Source organism: Epinephelus fuscoguttatus, linkage group LG5, assembly GCF_011397635.1.
Source record: "Epinephelus fuscoguttatus linkage group LG5, E.fuscoguttatus.final_Chr_v1".
NCBI classification, from domain to species: domain Eukaryota; kingdom Metazoa; phylum Chordata; class Actinopteri; order Perciformes; family Serranidae; genus Epinephelus; species Epinephelus fuscoguttatus.
The window spans coordinates 183,121-202,500 of NC_064756.1; the positions used below are offsets into that span (position 1 = coordinate 183,121).

The 19,380-nt window shown below is 46.5% G+C and overlaps 2 protein-coding genes across 10 annotated transcripts in view; both read right to left on the reverse strand.

The window, feature by feature from the left end:
• The window catches only part of LOC125888586 (autophagy-related protein 16-1-like), a 37,037-nt gene extending 35,327 nt beyond the window's left edge, over positions 1-1,710 (reverse strand). For 4 of the 7 annotated variants that reach the window (XM_049576009.1, XM_049576006.1, XM_049576004.1 and 1 more), the window contains exon 1: positions 1,525-1,710. The gene's annotated coding sequence lies outside the window, so the exon portion shown is untranslated. The remainder of the gene's footprint in view (positions 1-1,524) is intronic. The other 3 variants (XM_049576008.1, XM_049576005.1, XM_049576003.1) reach the window with 1 other exon arrangement.
• Positions 1,711-5,000: 3,290 nt separating this feature from the next.
• Positions 5,001-19,380, reverse strand: part of spint2 (serine peptidase inhibitor, Kunitz type, 2) — a 24,633-nt gene continuing 10,253 nt past the window's right edge. Inside the window, exons 4-10 of one of the 3 annotated variants that reach the window (XM_049576019.1) lie at positions 18,397-18,420; positions 16,874-17,035; positions 7,712-7,780; positions 7,435-7,602; positions 6,120-6,164; positions 5,694-5,802; positions 5,001-5,449 (exon numbers count right to left, since the gene is read on the reverse strand). In XM_049576019.1, coding sequence (XP_049431976.1) covers positions 5,359-5,449; positions 5,694-5,802; positions 6,120-6,164; positions 7,435-7,602; positions 7,712-7,780; positions 16,874-17,035; positions 18,397-18,420 — 668 coding nt within the window. In that variant the 3' untranslated portion in view covers positions 5,001-5,358. The remainder of the gene's footprint in view (positions 5,450-5,693; positions 5,803-6,119; positions 6,165-7,434; positions 7,603-7,711; positions 7,781-16,873; positions 17,036-18,396; positions 18,421-19,380) is intronic. The other 2 variants (XM_049576018.1, XM_049576017.1) reach the window with 2 other exon arrangements.

The following is a 19,380-nucleotide window of genomic DNA, read 5'->3' on the forward strand; positions in this document are numbered from 1 at the left end:
GGGTTTCCATCCAAATGTATCGCAGATTTTAAGCGAATTTTGTGAAAATGCGCAAAAGAAAATGCGAATTTATGCACGTCTTCATTCATTATTGTTTTGCGAGTATTGGGAGTCACCAGGTCGAGCAGAAGGTGGCGCTTCTCATGAAAAATAAAAATGCAAAAGAACACCCGTAGAAGAAGGGCGCCGTGAGATGACGTCATTGAGAGCGTCTCATGTCCACAACTGATGTAAACAATTACCGGCACATCCATGACTATGATGAGATGGAGAGATTCCTTGGGAACCTCTTGGCCACTGCGAGAGCTCTCATCACACTCATATCAGTGTTGTCAGCGTAGCCTACATAATGCCGTGATGTCTGTGTTGGTACACCAGGCAGTGCACATGATGCAGCGGTATTCAACACGTCCAGTTTATTCAGATAAGTTGTGAAATACACTCACCTGACACTGGAGTGATTACCTCTCTCTAAGTTCACACAGGTGTGTGTGTGAAGTAGAAGTAGGATTCAGGAGCCTACGTCATTGTTTATTTGCTAAATCTGTTTCCATTGCCAAAAGTCGCATTTTCCTAATATCGATACGCTGACTCTTCCACCTCCTCCAAGTGTAAAAACTTCTTTGCGATATTTCGGCCTTTTTTCGAATTTCTGGCGTTTCCATTCAAGTTTTTTTTTACAATTGTTGAAAATGCGAATAAAAATAGGTGGATGGAAACCCGACTATTGTGGTGTATTTATTTCGTACCAACACAGACTATATTTTTTTGTATTTTCCACTTTGCTTTTTTCCAACACAGAAAATTATTTTTTTCAACTTTATAATTACAACAATATTTAGCAATAAAACTCGGTGAATACACAGTGCTATTAAGCGCTACTTTATTATTTTATCCACTTTGCTTCAACCAATCACCAAAATTTTATCATCTGTTCCTTGTCCCATTATCCACCTTTCCTGAAAATTTCGTTCATAACTTTTTGAGTTATTTTGCAGACAAACAAACAAACAGATAAACGCCGGCGAAAAATATGACCTCCTCTGCGGAGGTAATAAATCAGTCAATGATGTGAGACCTGATGAGGATCAGCTGATCGGTAAAGACCGAACAGATCCACCGTGTGTCTCTGCAGCACTAACAACACATCTCACACAGATCGATACACTGACTATCGATCAATGATTCATTTCTGAGCCAATCAATAATCATCCTCACGTGATTAGCAACTGTTAGCTTCTTTTAGCATGTGATGCTAAAGGGAAGCACAACACAAACAGGAAGACAGCAGGCTAACATGCTAACATGCTAACGGTCCGTTAGTGACTCCGTTACAGCCGTTAGAAGATAAACACGGTGTGTCCCGGTGTGTGTGCGGTGTTACCGGGCTGAAAACAGCTGTAAACATCCCGCACACACACCGCACACTGACCGGGACACAGTCACACTCCCGTGACTCGACATGTTAGCATGCTAACTTAGCCGCTGCGCTGCGTTAAACGGAATCAGAGAATCAAACCTTACACCATCTACCGGAGACCCTCCTGACTGCGGCGTACACTGCCCGGTAATCCCGCTGCTGCCGCCCGTTGACGGTTCTGACGCTGTTAAACGCTCCGGTTCCTCTTCTTCACCGACATCAGCCTCTTCAGCTGCAACTCGCTCCAGTTCTCCGCCATTTTGGATCCGACCACACACTTCCGCCTGGGTCGCGACAAGATGACGTCTGCTTTAAATACGGGCTGCTCATTTTACTACGTAGTCATAATAATAATAATAATAATAATAATAATAATAACAATAATAATAATAATCATAATAATAATCATAATGATAATGGGCGGCATGGTGGTGTAGTGGTTAGCACCTCACAACAAGACGATTCCTGGTTCGATCCCGGGTGTGGGACCTTCTGTGCGGAGTTTGCATGTTCTCCCCGTGTCAGCGTGGGTTTCCTCCAGGTGCTCTGACATGTTCACACTGTGTCAGCGTGGGTTTCCTCCAGGTGCTCTGACATGTTCTCCCTGTGTCAGTGTGGGTTTCCTCCAGGTGCTCCCACATGTTCTCCCCGTGTCAGTGTGGGTTTCTTCCAGGTGCTCTGACATGTTCTCCCTGTGTCAGCGTGGGTTTCCTCCAGGTGCTCTGACATGTTCTCCCCGTGTCAGTGTGGGTTTCCTCCAGGTGCTCTGACATGTTCTCCCCGTGTCAGTGTGGGTTTCTTCCAGGTGCTCTGACATGTTCTCCCTGTGTCAGCGTGGGTTTCCTCCAGGTGCTCCCACATGTTCTCCCTGTGTCAGCGTGGGTTTCCTCCAGGTGCTCCCACATGTTCTCCCCGTGTCAGTGTGGGTTTCCTCCAGGTGCTCCCACATGTTCTCCCTGTGTCAGCGTGGGTTTCCTCCAGGTGCTCCCACATGTTCTCCCTGTGTCAGTGTGGGTTTCCTCCAGGTGCTCTGACATGTTCTCCGTGTCAGCATGGGTTTCTCCAGGTGCTCTGACATGTTCTCCCTGTGTCAGTTTGGGTTTCCTCCAGGTGCTCTGACATGTTCTCCCTGTGTCAGTGTGGGTTTCCTCCAGGTGCTCTGACATGTTCTCCCTGTGTCAGCGTGGGTTTCCTCCAGGTGCTCTGACATGTTCTCCCTGTGTCAGCGTGGGTTTCCTCCAGGTGCTCCCACATGTTCTCCCCGTGTCAGCGTGGGTTTCCTCCAGGTGCTCTGACATGTTCTCCCTGTGTCAGTGTGGGTTTCCTCCAGGTGCTCTGACATGTTCTCCCCGTGTCAGCATGGGTTTCCTCCAGGTGCTCTGACATGTTCTCCCTGTGTCAGCGTGGGTTTCATCCAGGTGCTCTGACATGTTCTCCCTGTGTCAGAGTGGGTTTCCTCCAGGTGCTCCCACATGTTCTCCCTGTGTCAGCGTGGGTTTCCTCCAGGTGCTCCCACATGTTCTCCCCGTGTCAGCGTGGGTTTCCTCCAGGTGCTCTGACATGTTCTCCCTGTGTCAGCGTGGGTTTCCTCCAGGTGCTCTGACATGTTCTCCCCGTGTCAGCGTGGGTTTCCTCCAGGTGCTCCCACATGTTCTCCCCGTGTCAGCGTGGGTTTCCTCCAGGTGCTCCAGACAGAGGGATGTCCTCTGCCTCTGAGACAAACAGTGACTTTATAAATAAAGTTAAACTTGAACATTGCTGCTGCCGTGTGATGACATGATTAAGCAATATCACATGAGAGGGAGTGATGTTAACAAAAGGTGATGAAATAAATTATTTAAGTATGTTATGTAGCTCCGCGAAAAAAAACAGTTCCCCGGTCTGTTGCCAGGCAACGCAGCACACATGCCAGGAGCTCACAAGCTACTTTGTGTTTACATTGATCTGCAGCTGTGTAACTTCGTCCAGTTCAAACCTGGATGTTGGCACGGCCGGACTCAAACACACCTGGAGGTCTGCACACAAGAGTCCTGGCTTTCCTTTTCCTCGTCCTCTCCTGACGACCAATCAGAATTTAATTCAAATGTAATTTTGGGGAAAATATCCATCTTCTTGGTGTAACGCTATAGCGTCAGTTTGCATCAGTGTAGCGAGTGTGACAGCTGGTTAATTAACGGCTGTATTTATAACACCTGTGAGCGGAGTGATTTTACTGTTACAAGTCCCAGTGATGTTGTACTCTATATCAGCACTCATAGAATGCCTCTCGTCCGATCAGATTACTCAGTCGGAACTAACTGTTGTATAATGAAATTTAATATTTAATCAGCTGTTTAGAGTAAAAAGAGAATTCATGTTTCAGACTGATTTATATTAATATCAGATTAAACACAGATACATTAATGTTTAAATATTATTATTATATTTATGTTTACATATTATTATATTTATTATTATATTTATATCTGTTATTGTAAAATTTATTATATTTATATTTACATATTATTATTATTATTATTATTATATTTATATTTATATTTACATACATTTGAATTCAGTAAAGTCATTTATTTATCAGATGAACAGAGACATGTGATCGGTGTCAGTGTGAATCATCCAAACAGGAACATGACGTGTTAATAAAGTTTTATTGAATAAACAGGTGAGACCTTCACTTTATTAAAATCAATAATCGACAACAGACGATATTAAAATCAGACAAGACGTCTCTGAACAGGAAGTGTGACTGAGGACAGGAAGTAAAACCTGAAAGTGCCGATTCACACTAAAACTTCATGTCCTTCTCTTTCAGGTCAGAAAATAACAAATCATCACTGAGGATCAATAAAACACAGTCAAATATTTATATTTTTGAAACTTTGATCAAAATTATCATTCAATAATCTTTACATTTACTGACAGTAAAACTTAACATTAACGTCAGAATTTTACAGACAAAAGTCAAAATAAATGTAATGTCAGTTTAAGGTGATGATCAACACACCATGGGTCAATAAAAGATTCTGCCTTTAAAACTGAAACTAAAGATCCACGTGTTAACGTCTGACCTGGAGCAGGACTGTAACAGGTCATCTGACTCTAATCAAAGACTTGATCATGTTGCATCATGGGAAACGGAGTCTTCAATGAACATCTCTGCTGCTTCTCTGACACTTCCTGATTTTAAGACGCTGCCCTGCGACACTGTGCAGCTTATATGATCCCACGTTTAAAAGGTAAAGTTATAAAATATAAAAATGAATCAAACTTCTGTCTGAGGTCACCTGATATCACCTAAGGTCACCTGAGGTCACCTGATGTCACCTAAGGTCACCTGAGGTCACCTAAGGTTGACAGAGGTCAACTAAGGTCACCTGATGTCACCTAAGGTCACCTGAGGTCACCTGATGTCACCTAAGGTCACCTGAGGTCACCTAAGGTTGACAGAGGTCAACTAAGGTCACCTGATGTCACCTAAGGTCACCAGAGGTCACCTAAGGTCACCAGAGGTCACCCAAGGTCACCTGATGTCACCTAAGGTTGACAGAGGTCAACTAAGGTCACCTCATGTCACCTAAGGTCACCAGAGGTCACCTGAGGTCAAAGTGACACCTTTATATTGCTGATATAAAAAGAACTAAGAAAAACACACAAATCTCTTTAGTTACAGATTAAAGACAGGAAGTGAACAGTAAAATAATAATCACAGGTCTGACTTATTAATGACAGTTTAATTAAAGTCAGACTGAATCATCACCATTATCATCATCATCATCATCAGCTGAGCTACAGGAGGAAAGTTAAACCCAAAACCACAGCGACAGCTCTGTGTTATTAATATTAATATTAAAGAGAATTACAGCAGGATCAGACCAGGGCCTCAGGCTATGTTCTGGAACCCCCCTCGTGGGGCCCCAGGGCCCCTGCAGGGCCTCTCCTCAGGCCTTGTCCGGTTTGGGAGTCTCTGGGACGGTCAGAGACTCCAGAGACGACTGCTCGTCTGGTTGTGGAAGCAGTTCCTCCTTATCACTGCAGGGAGAGACATATCATCAATACAGTCATCAGTTCATCCATTCATCAGTTCATCTGTTCATCCATTCACCAGTCCATCCTTCCATCCCTTACAGGTGACGGTCCATCAGAGGAACCCTGTGATGTAAACAACATGAGCGTCCCTGTGGCGCCCCCTTCAGGACAAACTTTACAATGTGTTCTGCTGATGACCTCAGACTGATGCTGTGACATCAGCAGCACTGAGACAGGTGAACATTACCTGACGGAAGACGGACGGCGAGACAGACTGCGACGTCTCAGCGTGATGACCACGAGGGTCACCAGCAGCAGAGCGGAGATGGACGCCAGAGTGACGAAGAGGAAGACGGCTGGAGGAGACAGGAGGACATGTGAGAGACGGGGACAATAGGACGGCTTTTACAAAGGTGACAGGTAACACAGGATATCATACACAGGTGACATCATACACCCGTTAACCCTTAAAGCTGAGACTGATGGCTGAAACTTTTCTTCTTCTTCTAACGTCAGACTGTCGATCAGACTTTGATCTGTAACGTCAGGTGTGTTTGAACACCTGGTCTCTTCCTGTTCCTGTAGTCAGGTCTGACCAATCCAACGTCTCTGATTACAGGACAAATAATTAACCCTTTATGATCTGAGGCTGAAGGTCAGAGGTCAAACTCACCTGGAGTCCAACGATCACGAACTTTTCCATGAGTGTCAAACGAACCTGCAGAGAGAGAACACACACACAGTACACACCTGTACTACACATAAAATGTATTTGGTCTTTACTGTGACTTCCTGTCCACCTGAAGGCCAATGTGCCCAGTCTGTGACACTGGGGAACAGAGTGGGGGACAGACTGGGGGACAGACTGGGGAACAGAATGGGGGACAGACTGGGGAACAGGGTGGGGGACAGACTGGGGAACAGACTGGGGAACAGAGTCGGGAACAGAGTGGGGAACAGAGTGGGGGACAGACTGGGGAACAGAGTCGGGAACAGACTGGGGGACAGAGTGGGGAACAGAATGGGGGACAGACTGGGGAACAGGGTGGGGGACAGACTGGGGAACAGACTGGGGAACAGAGTCGGGAACAGACTGGGGGACAGAGTGGGGAACAGAGTGGGGGACAGACTGGGGAACAGAGTGGGGAACAGAGTGGGGAACAGACTGGGGGACAGAATGGGGAACAGAGTGGGGAACAGAGTGGGGGACAGACTGGGGAACAGACTGGGGAACAGAGTGGGGAACAGACTGGGGAACAGAGTGGGGAACAGACTGGGGGACAGACTGGGGAACAGAATGGGGAACAGAGTGGGGAACAGAGTGGGGGACAGACTGGGGAACAGACTGGGGGACAGACTGGGGAACAGACTGGGGAACAGAGTGGGGAACAGAGTGGGGAACAGAATGGGGGACAGACTGGGGAACAGACTGGGGGACAGACTGGGGAACAGACTGGGGAACAGACTGGGGGACAGATTGGGGAACAGACTGGGGGACAGACTGGGGAACAGAGTGGGGAACAGACTGGGGGACAGACTGGGGAACAGAGTGGGGGACAGACTGGGGGACAGACTGGGGAACAGACTGGGGAACAGAGTGGGGGACAGACTGGCTAACAGACTGGGGAACAGACTGGGGAACATAGTGGGGGACAGACTGGCTAACAGACTGGGGAACAGACTGGGGAACATAGTGGGGGACAGACTGGGGGACAGACTGGGGAACAGACTGGGGAACAGAGTGGGGGACAGAGTGGGGGACAGAGTGGGGGACAGACTGGGGAACAGACTGGGGGACAGAATGGGGAACAGAGTGGTGGACAGACTGGGGGACAGAGTGGGGAACAGACTGGGGGACAGAGTGGGGGACAGACTGGGGGACAGACTGGGGAACAGAGTGGGGAACAGAGTGGGGGACAGACTGGGGGACAGACTGGGGGACAGAGTGGGGGACAGACTGGGGGACAGAGTGAGACCAGTGTCCTTACCATCTCTGCTGCAGCGGCTCATACATTCCTCCATGGTGCCGTAACGGTTCTTGTTGCCACGACAACCTCCGTATATGAATGACTGACAGGTGGAGGTCTGTGAGTCGAAGTAGAACATGGGGAAGGCAGCTCGACAGGGACCGGGGTCAGAGGTCACCGTACAGGCATCTACAGACAGACAGACAGACAGACAGACAGACAGACAGACAGACGGTCACTACACTGACTGGCTCTGTCCCCCAACTGTTGATCTTTAGTTTTCTTTATGATGTCATACCTTTGTATTCTGTAGAAACTTCATCGTCATCATCAGCAGCAACCTTCTTAGAGGACGGAAGAACTGTGACTGAAGGAGGAAGGACAACACACAGGTGTGTTACTCAGCTGTGCAGGTGAGTAACATACCTGCCTGTACTATACAGGTGAGTAACACACCTGACTGTACCTGTACAGGTGAGTAACACACCTGCCTGTACTATACAGGTGAGTAACACACCTGACTGTACCTGTACAGGTGAGTAACACACCTGTCTATACTGTGCAGGTGAGTAACATACCTGCCTGTACTATACAGGTGAGTAACACACCTGACTGTACCTGTACAGGTGAGTAACACACCTGTCTATACTGTACAGGTGAGTAACACACCTGCCTGTACCTGTACAGGTGAGTAACACACCTGTCTGTACCTGTACAGGTGAGTAACACACCTGCCTGTACCTGTGCAGGTGAGTAACACACCTGCCTGTACCTGTACAGGTGAGTAACACACCTGTCTGTACCTGTACAGATGAGTAACACACCTGCCTGTACCTGTGCAGGTGAGTAACACACCTGTCTGTACCTGTACAGGTGAGTAAAACACCTGTCTCTACCTGCACAGATGAGTAACAAGCCTGTATGTACTGTACAGGCAAGTAACACACTTCTAGGTACCTGTACAGTATAGTACAGGCAGGTGTGTTACTCACCTGCACAGGTACAGACAGGTCTGTTACTCACCTACACGGGTGCATACAAGTGTGTTACTCACCTGTACAGGTACAGACAGGTGTGTTACTCACTTGTATATTACAGACAGGTGTGTTACTCACCTGTACAGGTACAGACAGGTGTGTAACTCACCTGCACAGGTACATACAAGTGTGTTACTCACCTGTATAGTACAGGCAGGTGTGTTACTCACCTGTATAGTACAGACAGGTGTGTTAATCACCTGCACAGGTACATACAAGTGTGTTACTCACCTGTATAGTACAGACAGGTGTGTTACTCACCTGTACAGGTACAAACAGGTGTGTTACTCACCTGTATAGTACAGACAGGTGTGTTACTCACCTGCACAGGTACATACAAGTGCGTTAATCACCTGTATAGTACAGTCAGGTGTGTTACTCACCTGTATAGTACAGACAGGTGTGTTACTCACCTGTACAGGTACAGACAGGTGTGTTACACACCTGTATATTACAGACAGGTGTGTTACTGACCTGTACAGGTACAGACAGGTGTGTAACTCACCTGCACAGGTACATACAAGTGTGTTACTCACCTGTATAGTACATACAGGTGTGTTACTCACCTGTATAGTACAGACAGGTGTGTTACTCACCTGTACAGGTACAGACAGGTGTGTTACTCACCTGTATAGTACAGACAGGTGTGTTACTCACATGCACAGGTACATACAGGTGTGTTACTCACCTGCACAGGTACATACAGGTGTGTTACTCACCTGCACAGGTACATACAGGTGTGTTACTCACCTGTATAGTACAGACAGGTGTGTTACTCACATGCACAGGTACATACAAGTGTGTTACTCACCTGCACAGGTACATACAAGTGTGTTACTCACCTGTATAGTACAGACAGGTGTGTTACTCACCTGCACAGGTACATACAAGTGTGTTACTCACCTGTATAGTACAGGCAGGTGTGTTACTCACCTGTACAGGTACAAACAGGTGTGTTACTCACCTGTATAGTACAGACAGGTGTGTTACTCACCTGCACAGGTACATACAAGTGCGTTACTCACCTGTATAGTACAGTCAGGTGTGTTACTCACCTGTACAGGTACAGACAGGTGTGTTACTCACCTGTATAGTACAGACAGGTGTGTTACTCACATGCACAGGTACATACAGGTGTGTTACTCACCTGTATAGTACATAGGTGTGTTACTCACCTGTATAGTACAGACAGGTGTGTTACTCACCTGCACAGGTACATACAAGTGTGTTACTCACCTGTATAGTACAGACAGGTGTGTTACTCACATGCACAGGTACATACAGGTGTGTTACTCACCTGCACAGGTACATACAAGTGTGTTACTCACCTGTATAGTACAAACAGGTGTGTTACTCACCTGTATAGTACAGACAGGTGTGTTGCTCACATGCACAGGTACATACAAGTGTGTAACTCACCTGTATAGTACAGACAGGTGTGTTACTCACCTGTACAGGGACAGACAGGTGTGTTACTCACCTGTATAGTACAGACAGGTGTGTTACTCACATGCACAGGTACATACAGGTGTGTTACTCACCTGCACAGGTACATACAAGTGTGTTACTCACCTGTATAGTACAAACAGGTGTGTTACTCACCTGTATAGTACAGACAGGTGTGTTGCTCACATGCACAGGTACATACAAGTGTGTAACTCACCTGTATAGTACAGACAGGTGTGTAACTCACCTGCACAGGTACATACAAGTGTGTAACTCACATGTATAGTACAGACAGGTGTGTTACTCACCTGTACAGGTACAAACAGGTGTGTTACTCACCTGTATAGTACACAGGTGTGTTACTCACCTGTATAGTACAGACAGGTGTGTTACTCACCTGCACAAGTGCATACAAGTGCGTTACTCACCTGTACAGGTACAGACAGGTGTGTTACTCACCTGCACAGGTACAGACAGGTGTGTTACTCACCTGTATAGTACATACAGGTGCGTTACTCACCTGCACAGGTACATACAAGTGTGTTACTCACCTGTATAGTACATACAGGTGTTATGTCCAGATCTGATTCTTTTTGTTTTTCAGGTAATCAAACTCCTCCCCTTTAGTTTCCCTCTTAATCTCTGGCACCTGCTGGGAGGTCTTTAAAAGCCCAACCAAGCTCCACCCACTCTCTCTCTCTTCCACCATGCAGCCTGGGCCAGCTGCATTGTCACCAGCCTCCATTTTCAGCTTTTGGTTATCCTTTGTTTCCTTTTGTGCAATAAATGTTACTTTAATTGCTACACACGTTGTCTGACTCCTCTATGTTGCTTCCCAAGAGCCGGGGCTGTAACATATTGGGGGCTTGTTCGGGATCGATGTGGTCCAGATGAGTGTTTTGTTTGTTTTCCCCTAGACTATGTAATAGTTTGGTGTGCTGTATGGCATTGCGGTCGTGGGCTGCTGTGTTTGTCCTCCTGGTGAGTATGTGGTGAGTATAGTGTCTGGGTGCTGTTGACCTGAAGGTTCAGTGATCTCCCTGGTTAGGTAGGGATTGTGCCAGCGGGACTGAGTAATCAGTTCCTCCATCGGTTCACTCATTTGTTTTTTTGCCTTTTTTATTTTCAAGGTAATCCTGGGTGGAGACATGTTTCTTTGGCGGGGGTAAGCGTTCAGGTTCCTGGCTGTCTGGCTGTGGTTCTCTGAGTTTCTGTTTTTAAAGATGCCTCGAGCCCGGCACACCTCAGAAGATATTTAGGGTTGAGTGAATGATAGGTAGGTACCGGGGGGCGTTGCTTTTAACTGTCAATACACTCAGGGGCTTGCTTGCTGTACTTACTGGGGGGGGTGTTTGTTAAGTTAGGTGAGTTAAGGATAGTACTCTGTCTATTTGGTACCATTGTGGTAATTTGTCTCTGATCCTAGCTTATGTGATGCAGTTTTTGTTCTGTCAGGTTGTGGTGTGTGACTTGACTTTGTGTAGGCTAGTTTTTTCCTGAGTTTGTTGCCTTAGTTTGATTGCCAGCAAGTGTCATCTGAATAATGGTACTTGTTGGGTAATATTCAGTGCTACAGTAGTAGTTGATGGGTGATTTCTAGGCCTACATATTTGTGACTATGGCTTTGGTGGTCGTTAGAGCATTTGTGATTTGGCTGCTTTTGTTTGTATGGGACACTTAGCGTTGTGTGCACTGTGTATATTGGTTAGTATAAGTTTCCAGGTGCAGTTAACCAGTTTTGTAATTAAGTTATCCAGTATGGCAACACTTGATGACTTTATTAGCCCACCTTCAGAGAAGTTGCTTGAGCAGTTCACCAAAGATCAGCTGCTAAAACTCGCTAGTTATTATGACATTGAGATTGCTAGCAGTGAGAAGTGCTTAAAGGAGAGTGTTAAAGAGGCTCTTAAGCCTATGTTAACTGAAAATGGTGTGTTAAAGCCTGCACCTCCCTCAGCTTCTCAAAGTATTTCTGAACCTTCTCAAATAATAGACGTTGCTCTTGAGTTGAGGCTTAAAGAACTAGCCTTACAAGAGTTGCAATTACAAGATAAGCAACGGGAGCGACTGCTAAAAGAGAAGCAAATGCACCTAGAGCATGAGCGTTTCCTCAAAGAACTGGAACTAAAGCAGGCTGCTTTGTTGCGCCCCCCTTAATGTTGAGTCGTCTGCATTCGATGCAGCTAGAAACATTAGATTGGTTCCTCCTTTTGTAGAGAAAGACGCTGAAAAGTATTTCCCTCATTTTGAACGTGTGGCCACCCTTTCAAAATGGCCTAAACATGCATGGACTTTGCTTTTGCAGAGTGTGTTGGTGGGAAAAGCACAGGAAGCATCGAGGAAAGCCTGGACTATGAGACCGTTAAAGGGGCTATTCTGAGAGCTTACGAACTTGTCCCTGAAGCTTACCGCCAACAGTTTAGAAGTCTCAGGAAACTTGATAAACAAACTTATGTTGAGTTTGCAAGAGAAAAAGACTCCCTCTTTAGCAGATGGTGCAAGTCTCAGAAAGCAGAAACAAAAGAAGATCTCAAACAAGTGATCTTGCTTGAAGAATTTAAAAACTGTCTGTCTGACATCATTTGTACATATTTAAATGAGCAAAAAGTGTCCTCTTTGGATAAAGCTGCTGTTTTGGCAGATGAGTTCCTCTTGACCCATAAGATTGGTTTTGACAAAAGACAGGGCGAGCAAAAGGGAAGGGCTTTGTTTCACAGACCTCGTTCTCCAAAGCCTGTGTCCATGTCTTCTGCTTCCTTCACTGGTAAATCAGCCGTTGGAAGCGCTTCTTCAGAAAAGGCCTGTTTCTACTGTAAGAAACCCGGCCATCTTATTGCTGATTGCCCTGTCTTGTGTAAGAAACAAAAGTCCTGTAAGCCAGTAGCTTTGATAAAAACTGTAAAAGAGTCTGCTGTAGCCCCAGCTATGGAGCATTCAACTCAAAAGAGTGAGTTAGCTGGCTCTTCAGCTTTTCTTATGGATGGTTTTGTTTCCCTTGGTTCTGATCCTGCAAGCGAGCGGCCTATTAAGATCTGCAGAGATTCTGGAGCTTTTCAGTCTTTGATCCTCGAGGACTTCCTCCAGTTTACTGATGAATCTGCTCTGGGTTCTAGCGTTCTTGTCGAGGGGTTCGGTGGAGGTTATTTGTCCTGTCCTTTACATAATCTTAACCTTCAAACAGCTCTGGTCTCTGGAGAGGTAGCTGTGGCTATTTGTCCATATCTCCCAGTTGAAGGTGTGTCCTTCATCTTAGGGAATGACTTGGCCGGAGGTAGAGTACTTGTTGCCCCTGAAGTAGTTCTGTCCCCTGTAGCTATTAAAAGCCCAGATGGACTGGAGAAGCAATTTCCAGACACTTTACCTGTATGTGTTGCTACCCGTGCCATGTCAAGGAAAGACCAAGGCAAAACCTCTGATCCTGAGATTGTCCTTTCACACACCTTCATACTAAAGGATGAGACACCAGGGTTTAGTAAAGTGTTCCCCTCTCGGGAAGAGCTCAAGCTTGAACAGGGAAAAGATGCAACTTTGTCTTCCCTGTTTGGTGAAGCTATTTCCGAGGATGAAATTACAGCTGTTTCATGTGGGTATTTTGTGAATGATGGAGTGTTGACGAGAAAGTGGACGTCTCCTAAGATGTCTTGTCAGGATGACTGGAGCAGTGTGTTTCAAGTTGTTGTTCCGAGTGCTTATCGTCCTGATATCTTGCATTTGGCTCATGATCATTGTCTTGCGGGACATATGGGAATTCGAAAGACTTTGGACCGTGTGTTGAGGCATTTTTTTTGGCCTGGTGTGAAAAAGGATGTTGCTCAACACTGTAGAACATGTCATGTGTGCCAAATTGTTGGTAAACCTAACCAGAAAATCCCACCTGCGCCCTTAGATCCTATTCCAGCTACTGGAGAGCCTTTTGAGCAAATCCTGATTGATTGTGTTGGTCCACTCCCTCGCACCAAGTCAGGTAACCAGTACTTATTGACTATCATGTGTACGGCTACTCGGTTCCCTGAAGCCATTCCCCTGCGCAGAATTACAGCTTCAGCGGTTTCTAAGGCTCTAATTAAGTTCTTCACTGTGTTCGGCCTTCCCAGGGTTGTTCAGACTGACCAAGGGTCAAACTTCATGTCCCGTGTTTTCTCTCAAGTGCTCAAGCAATTGTCTATCCAGCATTGTACTTCGTCTGCTTATCACCCAGAATCTCAGGGAGCCCTGGAGAGGTTCCACCAGACTCTCAAGTCAATGTTGCGGGCCTACTGCAGAGAGTTTGAGAAAGATTGGGATGATGGAACCCCTTTACTTCTCTTTGCAGCAAGGGAAGTGACCCAAGAATCACTTGGTTTCAGTCCAGCCGAGCTAGTGTTCGGCCATACTGTGTGGGGTCCTTTGAAAATGTTGAAAGAGAAGTGGCTGGTAAATCAGTCTCCTCCTACCAACCTCCTGGACTTTGTGTGCAACTTCCGGTCTAAGCTTAATAGGGCATGTGAACTAGCTAGGCAAAACTTGGGGGAAGCTCAAGAAAAGATGAAGGGATGGTACGATAAGAAGGCGAGGCATCGAGTGTTCTCACCAGGGGACAAAGTTTTGGTGCTTTTGCCACTCACCGGGTCTGCTTTGCAAGCTCAATATAGCGGACCATATGTGATTGACCATCAGGTTGGTGAGTGTGACTACTTGGTTAAGACTCCAGATCGTAAGCTTATGTCATGTGAACCTGTTGAAACCTTACTGTGAGAGGAACCAGCCCGTGCTCTCAGATGTGAAGACTGTTGCTGTGTTGAACACTTCAATCCATGTAAATGAGGATACTGATGTTGTGGATGTTCCAAAAGACAGTGATGTTGTTGCTGTTTCAGAGAACAGTGATGTCCCAGAGGATGCTTTCGTTCATCCAGAAACCTCTCAGGGTAGGTTGCCAAATTCTAAAATCCTGGCTAACTTGGATGTCCATCTTACTTACTTGGATTCTCCCAAATGCTCTGACATCATTGAGTTGGTTAATAAACATCCTGCTCTGTTCTCTGATGTGCTGACACGCACAACCTTTCTGCAGCATGACACTGATGTAGGTGATGCTGCTCCCATTAAGCAGCATCCTTACAGAGCGAATCCTGTTAAGCGACAGCTTCTGCGTAATGAAGTAGATCATATGCTGCAACATGGTATTGCTGAACCTAGTGCTAGCTCCTGGAGCTCCCCATGCCTGCTTGTTGAGAAGTCAAATCATACTCCCCGTTTTTGTACTGACCTTCACAAGGTCAATTCTGTCACCAAGCCTGATTGCTACCCTCTTCCCCGATTGGACGATTGTATTGATAGGGTGGGATCAGCAGTTTTTGTCACCAAGTTAGACCTCTTAAAAGGTTACTGGCAAGTCCCTCTTACTCAGCGAGCCTGTCAAATCTCTGCTTTTGTGACACCAGACGATTTCTGTCAGTACGCTGTTATGGTTTTTGGAATGCGGAATGCACCGGCTACTTTTCAGCGTCTGGTAAATAAGGTATTGAAGGGAGTTGTAGATTGTGAAGCCTATCTTGATGATGTGGTGATTTACAGTTCCTCCTGGTCTCAGCATGTAGCTCAGCTGGAAGAAGTGTTTCACAGGCTTGCTGTTGCCAATTTGACTTTGAATCTTGCCAAGTGTGAATTTGGACAGGCCGCAGTAACGTACTTGGGAAAAACGGTTGGACGTGTAAAGGTCTGTCCCATTGAGGCCAAAGTGGAGGCCATTGTGAACTTTGGTGTGTGTTTTTTTTTTTTTTTGCAACTGTTGCTGCCCCCTTGACTAATCTGCTTAGCCCAAAAGTCCCTTTTGTTTGGACAGACATGTGTCAGTTTGCTTTCGAGAGCCTGAAAGCACTGTTGGCTAGTGCTCCTGTTCTCGCTGCCCCTGCCTTTAACAGGCCCTTTAAACTAGCTATTGATGCAAGTGATGCTGGTGTTGGGGCTGTTCTCCTCCAAGAGGATCCATCAGGGGTAGAGCATCCTGTGTGCTACTTTTCGAAAAAGTTTAACTTGCATGAAAAACACTACTCCACTACAGAGAAGGAGGCGTTAGCCCTTATTCTAGCTCTGGTTCATTTTGGTGTTTATGTTTCTTCCAGCCAGACCCTAGTGGTCTACACCGATCATAACCCTTTTTTTTCCTTAACAGGATGAAAAACTCCAACAACCGTTTAATGCGATGGAGCTTGATCTTGCAGGGGTTTAACCTGGACATCCAGCATGTGCGTGGGAAGGATAATGTTCTCACAGATGCCCTTTCAAGGTCGTAAGTGTATTCATATTAGTTTGCACATTTTGCGGCCTATGTGGTAGTCTAACTGTAAGGTTGCATTTGAGCAACCTGCTTATGGAAGGGGGTGTTATGTCCAAATCTGATTCTTTTTGTTTTTCAGGTAATCAAACTCCTCCCCTTTAGTTTCCCTCTTAATCTCTGGCACCTGCTGGGAGGTCTTTAAAAGCCCAACCAAGCTCCACCCACTCTCTCTCTCTTCCACCGTGCAGCCTGGGCCAGCTGCATTGTCACCAGCCTCCATTTTCAGCTTTTGGTTATCCTTTGTTTCATTTTGTGCAATAAAAGCAGGTGTGTTACTCACCTGCACAGGTACATACAGGTGTGTTACTCACCTGTATAGTACAGACAGGTGTGTTACTCAGCTGTACAGGTACAGACAGTTGTGTTACTCGCCTGTACAGGTACTTACAGGTGTGTTACTTGCCTGTACAGTACATACAGGCTTGTTACTCACCTGTGCAGGTACATACAGGTGTGTTACTCAGCTGTACAGGGACATACAGGTACATACAGGTGTATTACTCACCTGTACAGGTACTTACAGGTGTGTTACTCGCCTGTACAGGTACATAAGGGTGTGTTACTCACCTGTATAGTACAGATAGGTGTGTTACTCAGTTGTACAGGTACATACAGTTGTGTTACTCACCTGTATAGTACATACAGGCTTGTTACTCACCTGTGCAGGTAGTCATGCAGCTCTCCTTGGTGATGTAGTTGTTCTTGTTTCCTCTGCAGCCTCCGTAGATGAATGGTTGGCAGCTTCCTGTCTTACGGTTGTAGTACCAGTGTTGAAACGCAGCTCTGCAGGGACCCACCTCAGGCTCTGCCTCACAGCGCTCTGATTGGACAACACCACACAGACATGTCAGATTTACCTTGTTATCTTCAGTTGGATAATATTTTGATTCATGAAGGAGGTCAAACATTTGTTCGATCAGAGAAATCTACAGGTTAAACCTCGGCTGAAGAAGAGCTTGTTAAATCTGAATCACAGGGTCAATACACTCGTTATTTCTCACTGTGTAGAACACGATGTTTATAGTCTGGGTTGGGACTGCACTCGGCTTTCACCTCGCCACATACAGGTGACTGAGCATGCTCAGTCTGGACAGAGTGGCAGTGATGACAGAGACAGTGGGAACACACACAACAGCAGCAGTTTGCTGACTGTGGTATGTTGAACACTGTGAGACAGAGTGTGTGTCCTTGGTGGACATCTGAGCTCTTTTTACCTGTCTGTTCGTCTCTCAGCTGACGGTGAAAATAAACTGATGTTTATTAAACTCTGACTCATGCAAGTGAGCACACCTGTCTCTGTTACAGGACGTCATGTTTTGTTGAGAGGACACAGAGTGGACAGCTCAGAGGACACAGAGTGGACAGCTCAGAGGACACAGTGGACAGTTGAGAGGACACAGTGTAGACAGTTGAGAGGACACAGAGTGGACAGTTGAGAGGACACAGAGTGGACAGTTCAGAGGGCACAGAGTGGACAGTTGAGAGGACACAGTGGACAGTTGAGAGGACACAGTGTAGACAGTTGAGAGGACACAGTGGACAGTTGAGAGGACACAGTGTAGACAGTTGAGAGGACACAGAGTGGACAGTTCAGAGGGCACAGAGTGGACAGTTCAGAGGGCACAGAGTGGACAGTTGAGAGGACACAGTGGACAGTTGAGAGGACACAGTGTAGACAGTTGAGAGGACACAGAGTGGACAGCTCAGAGGACACAGAGTGGACAGCTCAGAGGACACAGTGGACAGTTGAGAGGACACAGTGTAGACAGTTGAGAGGACACAGTGTGGACAGTTGAGAGGACACAGAGTGGACAGTTGAGAGGACACAGAGTGGACAGCTCAGAGGACACAGTGGACAGTTGAGAGGACACAGTGTAGACAGTTGAGAGGACACAGTGTAGACAGTTGAGAGGACACAGAGTGGACAGTTGAGAGGACACAGAGTGGACAGCTCAGAGGACACAGAGTGGACAGCTCAGAGGACACAGTGGACAGTTGAGAGGACACAGTGTGGACAGTTGAGAGGACACAGTGTAGACAGTTGAGAGGACACAGTGTGGACAGTTGAGAGGACACAGAGTGGACAGCTCAGAGGACACAGTGGACAGTTGAGAGGACACAGAGACGGATGGACGGACACATCACCAAGAATCAAACTGTGACACAAGAGTTGAAACGTACCTGCGAAGTCAGTAGCAGACATTTCTGTAAGAGAAGAAAAAGACGATGTTAATGATGATGACATCATCTCAGTTTCTCCTCTCAGAACAAACTGCAGCTCGTTTTTATTCTTCAGGATCAGTTTGTCTTTTCTGTTTGTCCTCCCAAACAACTGTCTGTGTGTGTGTGTGTGTGTGTGTGTGTGTGTGTGTGTGATGTGACATCATCATCGTCATAATCATCATCATCATCATCATCATCGTATTTAAAATAGAGCAGACTGACAGAGGACAGATTTAATCCTCATGTGTAATACTCTCTTCATCCTGCAGGAGGCGCCACTGAGGCTTCAACTGATCACGCTCAGATCACACCATCCAAAACTACAGAAACTTGTACCTGACGACACAGATTCAGTTAAATGGCTCTGACATGACAAACTGATGACTGGCTGTGGGCCAGTGTTGGGCCGTCACTGAGCGTCTGAGGTCGTCAGCCCACCTCAGTTCAAGTGAGTTCTGGTGTGTTCAGGTGTATTCAGGTGTGCTCAGGTGTGTTCAGGTGTGTTCAGGTGTGTTCAGATGAGTTCAGGTGTATGCAGGTGTGCTCAGGTGTGTCCAGGTGTGTTCAGGTGTGTTCAAGTGTGTTCAGGTGAGTCCAGGCATGTTCATCTGTGTTCAATTGAGTTCAGGCGTGTCCAGGTGAGTTCAGGTGTGTTCAGGTGTGCTCAGGTGTGCTCAGGTGAGTTAAGGTGAGTTCAGGTGAGTTCAGATGTGTTCAGGCGAGTTAAGGTGAGTTCAGGTGTGTTCAGGTGTGCTCAGGTGTGCTCGGGTGACTTCAGGTGAGTTCAGGTGTGTTCAGGTGTGCTCAGGCGAGTTAAGGTGAGTTCAGGTGAGTTCAGGTGTGTTCAGGTGTGTTCATCTGTGTTCAAGTGAGTTCAGGTGTGTTCAGGTGTGCTCAGGCGAGTTAAGGTGAGTTCAGGTGAGTTCAGGTGTGCTCAGGTGT